Raw genomic sequence first — 13,158 nt, 5'->3', positions numbered from 1 at the left:
TCTTACGTAGCCCATTGGGCTACGCCAACCTGACTTCATTGATTGGCCGACCCAAAAAAAATCCTTTTCCAGATTCTAAAACCCCAAACTACTTTTCTTTCTAATAAGAGCCTATCTGCAAAACGCTTACCAATGTGAGCGGCATATTTAGGAGTAGCCTGATCTTGCTGTATGGCTCAATAATGTGAAACTGGTAGGCCAATGTAAATTACCTAAACGTTGCTTGAAGCCCAGCCCAAACCTATATATAATTAACACCAGCGTCCCTCCAACCCAAGCAATCAAAGTAAGGTAGGGTTTTTCCTTCTTCTGATTTGGGAATTTCTAGGGTTTATCTCTGGAAAACCTCTATCCATGGCTACCGCAAGCCATAAAGGAAACCCCACAAATTCAACCAAGAAAAAGAAAACCCACAAAAATCCTGAAGCCAATTTCCTGTATGAGCTCAATTCTTGCTCTAAATCCAAAGACCTCAAAGCCGCAATTTCTCTTTACGAGTCAGCTATTTCCAACAAAACTCGCCTCAACCAGCACCATTTCAACACCCTCCTTTACCTTTGCTCCACTATTTCCACCGACCCAGAGTCCAAAAGCCTCGCTTTAACGTATGGGTTTCGAGTTTTTGACCATATGATGACCTTAAATATCCACCCCAATGAAGCTTCGATTACCGCCATTGCCCGTTTAGCGGCGGCGAAAGGTGATGGCGATTACGCTTTTGAAATGATTAAAAAGTTGGGTGATTATCGGGTTTCGCCGCGGCTTCGTACTTATGAGCCTGCATTGTTTTGTTTTTGCCAGAAGTTGGAAGCTGAGAAGGCTTATGAAGTTGAGGCGGATATAAAAAAGATGGGATTGAGCTTGGAGGAGCCTCAGATTGCTGCTTTATTGAAATTAAGTGCCGAGACAGGGAGAGGGGAGAGAGTTTATGAGTATTTGCAGAAGTTGAGAAGGAGCGTAAGGTGGGTTAGTGAGGAGACGGGAAAGGTTTTGGTGGATTGGTTTTCTAGGGAAGGAAGTGAGGTTGGTTTTGGGGGAGTGACGTATGAGGTGAGTTTTGTGAAAGAGGCAGTTTTGAGGAATGGTGGGGGTTGGCATGGTTTGGGGTGGATTGGGAAAGGGAAGTGGGTGGTGAGGAAAGGGAAGGTGGAGCCGAATGGGCGGTGTTGTTGTTGTGGAGAGCAGTTGGGTTGTGTTGATATTGATGATGTGGAGACTGAGAAGTTTGCGCAGTCAGTTGCAGGGTTGGCTATGGAGAGGGAAGTTAAGGCTAACTTTAGGGAGTTTCAGGTGAGGAAGATTTTTTTGCAAATTGCTTTATTTGGTTTGGATTGGCTTCATTGAGTGTAGTAATGATTTGATTAAATTATGCAATGTTCTGTTTCGGTTTATTTTTATTTTTTGTATTTTTATTGTGTGTGTTATGGTTGATTGAATGTGTTGAATGAAAGACATCTCAGAAACAGTTGCAAGTTTAGACCTTTGTTGTCCCTGTTGCAAAAAAGTTGAATTTTGATTAATTTGCTTTACTTTTTTTCTTTGCTCAGTCTATTTGCTTTACTTATGTGTCTATTGATATAACTTTTGTAGTTCTGGTGTTTGTACTTATTATGATTTGTAGGATTATTAATTACTTGTGATGCTGTTGTTTGTACTTATTGATTGAATGTATTGAATGAAATATCTCAGAAACAGGGTTGCAAGGTTAGACCTTTGTTGCCCCTGTTGCAAAAAAGTTGGATATTTTGATTAATTTGCTTGTTACAATTTAATTATGTTTCTATTGATATAACTTTTGTAATGCTGGTGTTTGTACTTATTATGGCTTGTAGGATTATTAATTACTTGTGATGCTTTTGTTTGGATACATGGATTGGGTTCAAGAATTTCCACAATCCATACCCATTCTCTCTATTCCCAGGCTGCTGGAGTAGAAAGAAACCTACCTGTGCATCCCTTATGGTGATTTCATGTTTTAGGCTTTTTGGTGAGTTAGGACCAACATGATGTGATATGACTAAACTTTCTTTGGACTATAAAAATTTATATAGATTAGCATCAGCTCTTAGGAAAACCTGACAGGAACTATTGTTTTCTTTACTTTCTCTTAATTTGTTAGAAAGGTCTCTTGCAGTGGCAATTTTCCTGCATGCTGTGATAGGTTACTTTCGTTATTATTTAATTTAGAGAAACACAAGAAAAGGTTACAATCAGAACGCTAGTGGACCTATAACTTAACTTCGCTTAAAGAATTATAAAATGTCAAAACATCATGATATTGACATGGTAAAATGATATCTTGATATCACGATATTCCATTTCTTAATGTTTTTCTTTTCTCTTTGCTTGATTCATTTATATCATTCATAAAGGAGTGGTTGGAAGAAAATGCTGATCATGAAGCCATAGTAGATGGAGCAAATATTGGGCTCTATCAACAAAATTTTGCAGAGGGTGGATTCAGCATTCTTCAGGTTGTATATCCAGCAATTGGCTTGTTTCCTTTGCTCTTCTATTGTTCTGTCTCTTCTGTCTCCCTTTTGCTATTACTAATGGTTGTTTGTTTTGTAAAAATTGCAATAGAGCAGCTTGATGCTGTCATAAAAGAAATGTATGGCAGAAGTGGGAATAAATGGCCACTCATCATCCTGCATAATAAACGTGTACGAGCCCTTATGGAAAATCCTTCCTACAGAAAGCTGGTTGAAGAATGGACGAATAATGGTGTTCTTTATACAACACCTCATGGTTCCAATGATGACTGGTAGGAATAATGAGGACAACTCAAATTTGATGCTTTATTTCTTTGATTTTGTTGTAATGTTTAATCCGATTCAATATGGCATCTAGTTTCAGTTAGCACATCTTTCTTTTTTTTTGGTTTTAACTAAACTGTTTTCACATGCTTGCACTACAAAATCTAGCATTGGAGGGAAAACTGTTTTCACATGCTTGCACTACAAAATCTAGCATTGGAGGGAATATATTAGCTTCATCACGAATTAGTCTTCATGCATAAATTCATGAAGGATTCTCCTGTTTCGCAATTGCTAATTGATGTTAATTTGAGCATGACTAAAAATTCTGCTAAAATACAGGTATTGGCTCTATGCTGCTGTAAAACTTAGATGTCTGCTTGTGACAAATGATGAAATGCGGGATCACATTTTTGAACTCTTGGGAAGCAGCTTCTTTCTCAAGTGGAAAGAAAGGCACCAGGTTCATGCTGTCTGAAAATCTAATTGCTTATAACATTATTGTTCTTTGTTTAGTGTGCTTTCATGTTAATTGTTGTTAACCTTTCCTGTTCTGATAGATGTGGTCAAAATTGGATTTGGCAAGATTTTACAGCATGATTTTTACATTATTATTATTTTTCTGCATCATGTATTGCATCAGAAAGCTACTTTATCACATGATAGTATCATGTGTAACACACTGAATCTTGCAACTTCACTACTAGGTTCAGCTAGTCTATGGCACAGTATAAAACATGATAATTTTCTTATGAAGTATTGTTTCGCCTATGTTCTGCAACAATGGCCCAATTCCATCTTGGAACGTGGATCGTCATGCATGACTTCATAAAATTGACTTCTGTTGTATTTGCAGGTTCGATATACTTTTCCCAAAGGAATTCTGAAACTTCAGATGCCACCCTCATATTCTGTTGTCATTCAGGTATCTGTTTTTTGCTGTTGTAGTTTCATTTGGTGGCATGTTCTACTTGACTCTTATGATTTAGCCATTGTCTGACAACTTGTTCATAAACTCCTGTGTTATTCATTGGAATATAAAGATAAGTATCTGTGTTTCAGGAATCAGAAAAAGGATCATGGCATGTCCCCATTGTATGTGACGGCGATGAGGAGTCTGCTAGAACTTGGCTCTGCATTACCAGGCCAGGCGCTTGTGAAGATCTAGGTAAAACTGCTTCCAATATAGAAGCTAGTGAAAATGGTAATGGTCCCTGCTGCAAGCCAGAGATGTCGAACACAAGTGATTTTAAGATACTCCCAAGTGGCAATAGAAATCATGCTAGTCAGGATTTCTTTCAAACGTCTGATGCTGAAACCCCATCTGTTACGGGTAAAAGGAAAGAGAGATCCCCATAATTCACACGGTTAGTGCTATTTATTAATGGCAAGCTGAAGCTGCCTGTTTCAAGCCCATAGTCGTTTTGCACTTGCATTATTTTCAGCCAATCCGAATAATCATTTTTTGCCTCCAATTTTCTATATGGAGCAAGTCGTCCATCCCTTGTAACACCATTGTTGTAGCGTACACCAATTATATTGTATTTCTATGAGTTATTTCGACTAAGAAGGTAACAAGGAATAATTAAGATCGATTTTGCAGTTTTACGTGCCATCTTATAAAGGAAATTTCATATCACTAGGCCCTATGATATAGATGCTTTCCTTCTTCATTTACTGAGATCAACTTCGATCGGGATAGGCTTTGCTTAGTTTGTGTCAATGAATACTTGATATTTTATAGCATTTGAAACTGTCTAATATTGTTTAATCATAATTCATAGATAAATTAAATCAATAGTAATAACAGAATTCCTTAGTACATTGCGAACATAATCAGAATTTGCCACTGACTTGTTCACAAATAACATAACAGACATGAAAATTACTTTAAATGACATTCTACATGATTAAATATTGCACATAACATAACCCAAAAAAAAAAAAAAAGAATTAGAAAGAAAACCCCAAAAAGAGAATGCTAAAATGAACAGGGCTGTGAAACTTATTCTCGTATAATGTAGTACATAATTTTGGACAGCCTCGGATCCCCGGCAGCAACTTACTAATTAGTTGGGTTGCATGAGAATGGCCTCAAGGATTGAGCAAGTGTCGTTGCCAATGGTGACAGTCGAGTAGCCTTCTTCCAATATTTCGGTGTTGATGATGCTGGAATTGCTCAATTTATCATACACAACACGCCAATATAGATCCCAAATTGCTTTATCATTGTTCGTCCAGTGCCCAACTTCACGGATCTCAGACTAAGCCGGCCCACGGAAACATTTGACCTGTTATTAATTGATTTATTAAACGGTGATTTCTTTTAAATTTTTTTGTTCACAGGTAACTACTCGTTTTCTTGTTAGGCTTTTTGTTCATCCAAGCTTGCATCCAATCACGGTCTTCACCAGCTCTATTTTTGCCTCGATTAACAACAGCTCCGGCTGAATTAGCATCAGACTCTGTAGCATTCCCAACGTGCAGAAACACACCCCACTGCCCATTTTCAATCTTTGGTGGGTATGTGCCCCGACTACTCACGATACGTAAGCAACGTTAAGGTGTCGCCGGTGGCATGGTAAATCAGGCAAACTGTAGCTCCTCCAGCGCCTGCTTTATCCGAAAGTTTCTCCACTTGTTGGCGAACCTTAACGTCTTTATGCTCCGAATTTTTCGTCAGGAGAACCACACGTGCTTTGTCTTTGAGTGTGTTATTGTCTTGTCCTGGTTCTCGACCTTTCCCTTAAGAGTTTAATCGGTGATGGGGTTACCAAATACGTACACCATTGTCGGTTAATTTGCAGGCTGCCAACTCTACATATTACTTGTGCTACTCTCTGCCAGGAAAAAGACTTAAATATACCTTTCCAACCGGCACCGACCGACCACTGGGGGAGAAACCCACAACATGCAACAACATCCAAGAACCTTAATTTCATTCGGTTGATCGGGAATTGAAATCCTCTGCCCCGTTCTCTGCTCCACTCACCAAAGTTTGCCACGTAAAATACTAGGAAAATTTTTTTAACATACCAGAATATTTCGTTAAAAGAATTTTCGTCGAAAAAATATGCATTACTTTTTTTTTTTTTGAATGATAAGGAATTTATAAATATATGAGTCTCGCAAGAAAAGTGTAGACTCACAAAATGGTACAACGTAAAAAAGAACATAGTAGATCAAGCTGCAACCCAAATGAACGCGACAACCACAAAGATCCATCAACCAAAAAGCAAACCACGTTGCTTAAGAAACATGAGTGCAACAACACACAACAGACAATAGGGCAAACAAAGGGGATAGCATCAAACATATCAGACTTAGCTTGAAGACAAACTAGAAAAAAACTCGATAAACACACAGAGAAGAGAAGTCCATAGGCAGCAGCGACAAAGCATAAGATGGATAGGATTAGCCAAAGACCTCAATGAGATCATTCGATCCTTCAACCCCATCTTTGGCTAATCAAGCAGCAAGTTGATTTGGAGTGTGAACCACCTTCCCCTTGAGGAGATTGCTTTCCAGACCATTAATCAAGCACAAGATACTTCTCATTCTCCATAGAGCAGAGGGGGGATTGTTTGTACATTTAATGGCGTTAGAGGAATCCGATACCACAATAAGTTCATGAGTTCCAATCTAAGAAGAAGCAGCAAAAAGAAGGAAGGCTTTTTTGATAGCATAGATTTCAACAAGATTACAATCTGTAGAGCCAACATATTTAGAAAAGAGAATCTTGATATTGCCATTACCATCTCTTAAGGCACCATGATACCTGCTTCCCCCGGATAACCCTGGCAGCTCCGTCAACATTAAATTTCATGCATCCACAAGAAGGTTTAATCCACTCAATCATAAGTTTAACTTTTTTCAACAACAACGGAGCCTTAGCAAGTGATGGTTCTCTCACAATATCCAAAATAGTGGAATTATCTCAATGCCACTTGGTATTTGCATTACTTTAATATGACTAACAATGACTAAAGAATATGAAGAGAACTAAAAGGAACAAATTACAGAATTTGTAGTTTAGAAATTACTGTTAAGGAAAATGCGACAGAGATAATTAACGGAGATTTTGCTGATAATGGCATTAAGGAAAACATGGGCAAGAATCAAGGAGTTAAAATCAAGGGATTAACACATGATAGAAATCGAGGAGCTAAAATCAAGTCTTAATTCTTTCTTGTAATTCATTGTACTCTTGCATATATACACCTTAACTCATTAAATAAAAATCACGACTTCCCTCAAATTTTTTTTGCAAGATCTTCATGGTGTCGGAGCCTATACTTGCAAGCCTCATCATGTCAAATTCTACATTTACCAAAGACAAACTCACTATCCAATCCTTTCACCAATGTTCCATCTTTATCTCCATTAAATTGAACTCAATAAATTTTTTACTATGGCGTTCCCAAATCATACCCCTAGTCAAAAGCTTGGGTCTTTATCATCATCTCACGGATGATACAAAACCCTCCAAAGAGACAGCGAATGAGAGCGATAGCAAAATTTCCAACCCATTGTATGAGTCATGCATGACCAACGATGATTTTCTCATTTCTTGCTTACTTAGGACTATGAAAGAAGACATCATGAGCTCCATCTTTAGCCTATAGATAGCATAAGAGGTATGGATATTGTTGGAACAACAACTTCTTTCAATGACCATTGAGAAAGAAGAGCCTTTGAATAACCTGTTGATGACTATCAAGAAAGGGTCGAGATTTTTGGAGGGTTATTTGAAAGATTTCAATTCTATTTGTGACAATTTGCCGCTATCAAATAACCTATTCCAAACCTTGACAAAGTTTTCTAATTTACCCGTGGCCTTGGTCCAAACTATGATAACTTTCGAATAGCCATGCTTACAAAACCACCATATCGATCCTTCACACAATTTATGCATGCTTTCCAAAGTTTTGAGCAGGATCAAATTGCAAAGAAAGATGAAAAAAATGCAGTTTAGGAGCATGCATACGCTTTCTTTGGCAAACGAGGTTTTGGTTGAAACAATCGTGGTGGATGCAAAAACTTTAACTTTATAGGAAAAGGTTTTGCCCCTGCAAGTCGTTAAAACTCAAGGGGCCCTTCTTCTATGGGATGAGGTCCCTCTAGACAGTAGAATAACAATCCTGACAGCCACACTTACTCACAGAAAGGAAGTTCCACAAAGAAACAACAACTATCGACAAGCCAATTTTCTTATAAAAAAAATGGTAAAACTCTTTACCAAATTTGTAATAGAGCAAATCATTTGGCCCTCAATTGTTGGTACAGGTTTAATTATTCATATCAGTCTGAAGAGTGTCCTCAAACTCTTGCTGCACTTTCCATTAATGATCAAAATGATCTAGCCTTCTATGCGAATTCTAGAGTAACCTTGCACATGACAAATGATGTAGGTAAACTTTCTTATATTAAAACATACAATGGCAATGATGTTATCTATGTGGGGGATGGAAATAGTTTACCTATATCTCATGATCACACGTCTAGATATTAGTTACGTAGTGCACATCCTGAGTCAATTTATTGACAAGCCAAGACAACGACACTTTGATGCCGCCATATAAATTCTTTGATATCTCAAAAATGCATCTGAACAAGGCATTTTACTTCCCTCCAGCAGTTCTTTGTCCTTGTGGGCCTATTATGATGCAGATTGTGCTGGGTGTCTTATGACTCGTAGATCCACCACTGGCTATATAGTGTTTTTAGCGTCTTCACCCATTTCTTGGTGGTCAAAGAAACAGTCTGCAGTTTCTCGTTCCACAGCTGAGGCAGAGTATAGGGCAATGGCGATCACTGCAAGTGAGATTGTTTGGCTTTTTTGACTGCTCTTTGATTTGAGAGTATCACATTTGGATCCAATTTTCTTATTTTGTGACAATCAAGCAGCCTTGCATATTGCAGCGAATTTAGTTTTTCATGAACGCACCAAGCATATTGAAAGAGATTGTCATTTCATTCCACAATATATTCAATCCAAAATTTTATTACCCTGAATGATTTCATCTCAATATCAACTAATAGATATATTCACTAAGGCACTTAGTCGAGAGTGGTTTCAAGCTTTGTTGGACAAGTTGGGCATTTCCAATCTTAATTCTCCAACTTGAAGGGGAGTAAAAAAGAATTAAAAGAAGAATTATTTTTGGGATCTATTATTTGCATATAATTGATTCTTGTATATATTATAGATTATTCTCCTAAAATACTTTTCCTTCACATAACTTATTTATAGGGTTGACTAGCCTAATTTTAGGATCTTGATTGCTTGTAATTAGTATAAAAGTCAAACTTGCCATTCACTAATACACAAACCGTGAACACAATTCACATTTTCATAGGGAGTTTTTTTTTTTGTGGATTTTAGGGTATTTTTTGAAATTTCTTTTTTAAAAAAAAAAAAATTTGTTTTTGAATCTTTCTGCCTTTCTTCTGTAGTGATTTTTTGCATGGGAATTTTATAATGGGAAATGAATTTTATAGGAGAAAAATTTAGAATTTAGAAATTTGGCTTTAGGAGGGTTGCTGCATATGGCAGCACTAATTTTTGGGTGTACGAGAAAGACATTGAGCTTGCTGAATTTTGGGGTTGTGGAGGTGCGGCCAATTTTGGAGTTATGGAATTTTCATAAATTTGGACTAGTGGTGAAAGGGATAAAATGGAGCTGAAAATGGGGTGGCAATACGGGGAAAAGAGAAAGGTTGGTTGCCATGGCTGTCCAGCTTTCTCTCTTTTCTTCTTCTTCCCTTTTCTGTCATAATATTTTTTATATTTCATGAACTTGAATTCATTTTGAGCTACCAAAGTTTATATGATTCAAAATTTTAATTGCACTAAATTTTAAATTCATGTAAAAATAAGCTCAAACAAATTCAGTTTAAATAAGGTCAAAGATATATCTAATCCAAAATTAAAATTTAAAATCAAATGAATTTAATTTAATCTAAATAATTATTTTATCATAAACTTTAAATTATTTCGAACAATATATGTTGTCTAGAACGTCTTTTAACATCTGATTACATGCCTCGTAAGGCAAGGAATGTGAATCTTCATAAAATATTCTTCCCATTCTATAAATCTTGGATCAAAGTTAAATACTTCTAAATCGATTCCGCTCTCTTTGGCAACCATTCGCAGCCTTTCTAAATTTATGTCATCGAAGCTGTTGGGAGAAAAAAAAGAGTAAGAGTTCAAAACGTTATGGTTAAAGACTATAACTTGTTAAATCCATATAACAAAGTAGTAATAGATACTTACATGCCCTTGAAGAACACATAAGGCCTGTAAAGTTCTGCTAATCTCATCACTGATTTGATTTTATGATCATTGATATTATAAACATTCTTAAAATATCGAGGGCAAAGTTTACTCAGCAAGTACAATCCCTTCAAAGTTAAAATAAGATAAGAGTAAGGTAACAGAGAAAGGAAAGAGGAAAACAAACAATTTGAGACCATTTAGATTAAGATTTGAAAATATTATGACGGTAATGGGATTTTTGAGTATCTGCCTAAGAAATCATATATGTCTAGGCATTTACAAGTGATATGACTAATTTCTTAATAAACCCTTGGATTTAAATTACTTTGATGATGACAAACCTTTAATGGCAGCAAATATCGAATCTTCATGTACAGCCTGAATCTATACATGGTGCTCAACATTAATGGTTTGCGAGCTCTAATTGGCTTTCCATTTCTATCAATCAATGGATTCTTGGTAAAATAATGGTAGCCAAAATGATGAACATTCAAAGAATTCATAGGATTTCTCAACGACGAACCAACATGGTAAATAACATCATCACAGGATTGATTTGCATGAGTCATCATGGCAACGATCATGGCATTTATAACCATGTCTGCTGGTATCTGCAAGGTTTTAAATAAAAACTCAAGATTACGACCAAAGGAAAAATAAAATTTCATGAACATATTTATATACAATTCTTACAAAAAAAAATGGTTTAACATATACTATAGTTTCGTTTAACTCAAATTAACTCACCAAATCAACCGTCACCTTAGGATTCCCAAGAAAACAGGTTATGTTCCCTTTACCAATACCAACAATTACGCTATCAATAGTTCTGCAACAAGCAGAAGTGAGTTAAAGAACTTTTAAATAAGGACGACATCTACTTTTTATTTTCGCTATAGTTACCTCAGGCCTTCAATCCAGCCAGGAAAAGGTTCTTTGAAAGTACTGGTAACAACGGCAGGGCGTACGATGACAAGAGGCAAATTACCTTTGAAGTTCCCTACAAGCATCTCTCCCATCGCCTTTGTAAATACATATGTGTTTGGCCATCCAAAAAGTCTTGCCCTATAACAAAAATAAATTTCGTTTCATTTTCTATTTTAAGTTATATTCTTTCAATAAAGAAAAAAAAAATCTCAATTAAGACAATAGTAATATTTTAAATACATGTTGCACACATGGGATATAGGTCTAGTTTGGGCCTCCAAAACGTTATATATGGACTTGTCCCTTAATTGCTGACAGTTTCAATCTCTCTTTGCAAAAAAGCAAGAAAACGAAGACAAAGCGCATAGGGTTAAGCCTAATCTAAAGAGGAAAGGGGAAAGTTTCAGCTGAAGGTGTAAAACTTCAGAAGCCTGAGGAAACCTGTTCACTACTCCGGTCACTCTAGCCAAAATAAACAGATAGTATGAAATTTGGAATATAATATATATATATATATATATATATATATATATATATATATGCTGCAAGCATGTTCTAGTTTATATTTTCAGAGACCTTTCAGTGCCCAAATCTTTCATGACTCGAGTAATTTCCTTTTCTGAAGCTCCCTGTGCCTGGAGTTGTTTCAATTCTTCCTCTGCCACTTTCATCTCAACATTAATGTCTAAGCCAGACACACCATTAAGTGTTTTTCCCATGCTAAATGAGCTTTCTAGTATGAGCCCTGACTTTTCTCCAGCCACATAAGCTGTAAATTAAAACAAGATATATAATTTTACCAATCATTAAGTTGAAAATTATTAGTTTATCAATAGATAATTACAAAAAAAACGACTATTAATTTCAAGTACCCATTCATTGATATATAATTAAATAAAATAAATATATTAAGTGGAAATCAAAGGAAGAGGGAAATTATTGTCTTCAGTAACCTGTGGATACATGGACAAACACCTTTAGTTTGGCACATTTCTTGGCGAAATCTAAAACGTGTTTAGCTCCCAGTGCGTTGAGGCCAAGTGCCACATCATATCTGCATTAAGAGAAAATTCATCATCAAAAGAAACAGATTAATTAGTATTATTTTACATAAAATCTATTAAAAAAATTGATTTATAATATATATACAATATATACCTTTCATCAAAATTGGTTGTTGCAGCTGAGTTGACCACAATATCTACTTCCCTCCACAACTCTTTTTCCAATTTGGAGTTTTTCAAAACCAAATCCTCGTGAGAGATATCCCCAGGCACAACAGTAATTTTTTCTGATATGAAGGAATTAAAATTGTTGCCCCATTTTTCCTTCAAGACTTTAAACAATTCCTTCCCTATGATCTGCAAACAAACGTATAATAATCCCAAAATTATGCATAGTAATAACTTCAATTTTTCTGGATGAATTATAAGAAATTAACTCAGCTAAAAGAAGCAAAAAGAGTTTAATTGCACCAAAAAAAGAATTTCCGCTGCAGTGAGTAAAGTCATATACATATATTTGTATAGTTACAAACCTCATTATGGAAGCGTTGTGTAGCAGATTTTAAGTCTTCTGCTCTTAAAAGAAGATAAAGCTTCTTCACATTTGGTTGAACCCTCAGTATTTTCTCCACAAAAACTGCAATATTTCACAGAAACAATCTCATCATCAAAGCTTGATTAATGTTACGAAGAAAAGGACAGGCAACAAGAGGTTGTTTTTCTTACTCTTTGCCAAAAACCCAGTAGCACCAATGACAAAAATGGACTTGTTGTCAAGAAACTGGAGGACACTTCCCGATTCCATTGATATTACACTTAGGTTGCCACTTTCCAGGTTATTGCACTTATCTTTTATTGATACATATATTCATATTCATGTTGCCCCATTTATATTGCTTTACACTACTATAAAATAATAGCACATATAAATCATTTGTTTAATTTCCTTTGCACAAAAATCTCTTCGATCAAGTTCATTTAAAATAATAGATTTGGTATCCCGATCGAGTATGGCTTTGCCTATCCGGATCAAGTTCCTTTCCAACCAATATATCTCTCCAAAATGTTTTTTTAATATTATATGGCTCTGGTAGGGGAAAATCAGGTCTTGCAAGTTGTGGAGAGATTTTAAGAAATTCATTTGGCTCTATATATGGGTGAGAATTCCTTTTTTGGTACTCTCGGAGTA

General features: G+C 36.0%; 2 protein-coding genes and 1 pseudogene across 2 annotated transcripts; 1 reads left to right on the top strand and 2 right to left on the bottom strand.

Annotated features, from left to right (window-relative positions):
* Positions 1–262: 262 nt before the first annotated feature.
* LOC110413000 (proteinaceous RNase P 2-like) lies at positions 263–4,356 on the top strand. The gene is made up of 6 exons (XM_089782978.1): positions 263–1,290; positions 2,373–2,474; positions 2,589–2,764; positions 3,099–3,219; positions 3,613–3,681; positions 3,819–4,356. Exons 1-6 carry the CDS (start codon positions 355–357, stop codon positions 4,113–4,115), a joined length of 1,701 nt encoding a protein of 566 aa, XP_089639104.1. The 5' UTR covers positions 263–354; the 3' UTR covers positions 4,116–4,356.
* A 112-nt stretch (positions 4,357–4,468) lies between these two features.
* Positions 4,469–5,546, bottom strand: LOC149527459 (23 kDa jasmonate-induced protein-like; annotated as a pseudogene).
* Positions 5,547–9,783: 4,237 nt separating this feature from the next.
* Positions 9,784–12,878, bottom strand: LOC110413002 (alcohol-forming fatty acyl-CoA reductase-like). The gene is made up of 10 exons (XM_021423682.2): positions 12,696–12,878; positions 12,503–12,606; positions 12,124–12,326; positions 11,919–12,019; positions 11,542–11,734; positions 10,942–11,103; positions 10,786–10,867; positions 10,380–10,649; positions 10,036–10,163; positions 9,784–9,940 (listed from the first exon to the last, which is right to left on the bottom strand). The coding sequence occupies exons 1-10, from the start codon at positions 12,772–12,774 to the stop codon at positions 9,784–9,786; spliced, it is 1,479 nt and encodes a 492-aa protein (XP_021279357.2). The 5' UTR covers positions 12,775–12,878.
* Between the last annotated feature and the right edge of the window lie 280 nt (positions 12,879–13,158).

Source organism: Theobroma umbraticum, unplaced genomic scaffold (assembly GCF_002168275.2).
Source record: "Theobroma umbraticum cultivar Fairchild unplaced genomic scaffold, ASM216827v3 scaffold_95.0, whole genome shotgun sequence".
In the NCBI taxonomy this organism is placed as follows: domain Eukaryota; kingdom Viridiplantae; phylum Streptophyta; class Magnoliopsida; order Malvales; family Malvaceae; genus Theobroma; species Theobroma umbraticum.
Note: the sequence above shows the minus strand (reverse complement) of the source record. Positions and strands in the feature narration are given on the sequence as shown.

Coding starts and splice junctions, on each gene's coding strand:
- LOC110413000 (XM_089782978.1), top strand. CDS start 355: ATGGCTACCGCAAGCCATAAAGGAAACCCCACAAATTCAACCAAGAAA. Junction 2,765..3,098: donor CATGGTTCCAATGATGACTG/GTAGGAATAATG, acceptor GCTAAAATACAG/GTATTGGCTCTATGCTGCTG. Junction 3,682..3,818: donor CATATTCTGTTGTCATTCAG/GTATCTGTTTTT, acceptor TCTGTGTTTCAG/GAATCAGAAAAAGGATCATG.
- LOC110413002 (XM_021423682.2), bottom strand. CDS start 12,774: ATGGAATCGGGAAGTGTCCTCCAGTTTCTTGACAACAAGTCCATTTTT. Junction 12,607..12,695: donor TACTGGGTTTTTGGCAAAGA/GTAAGAAAAACA, acceptor GAAATATTGCAG/TTTTTGTGGAGAAAATACTG. Junction 12,327..12,502: donor CACAACGCTTCCATAATGAG/GTTTGTAACTAT, acceptor GTTTGTTTGCAG/ATCATAGGGAAGGAATTGTT.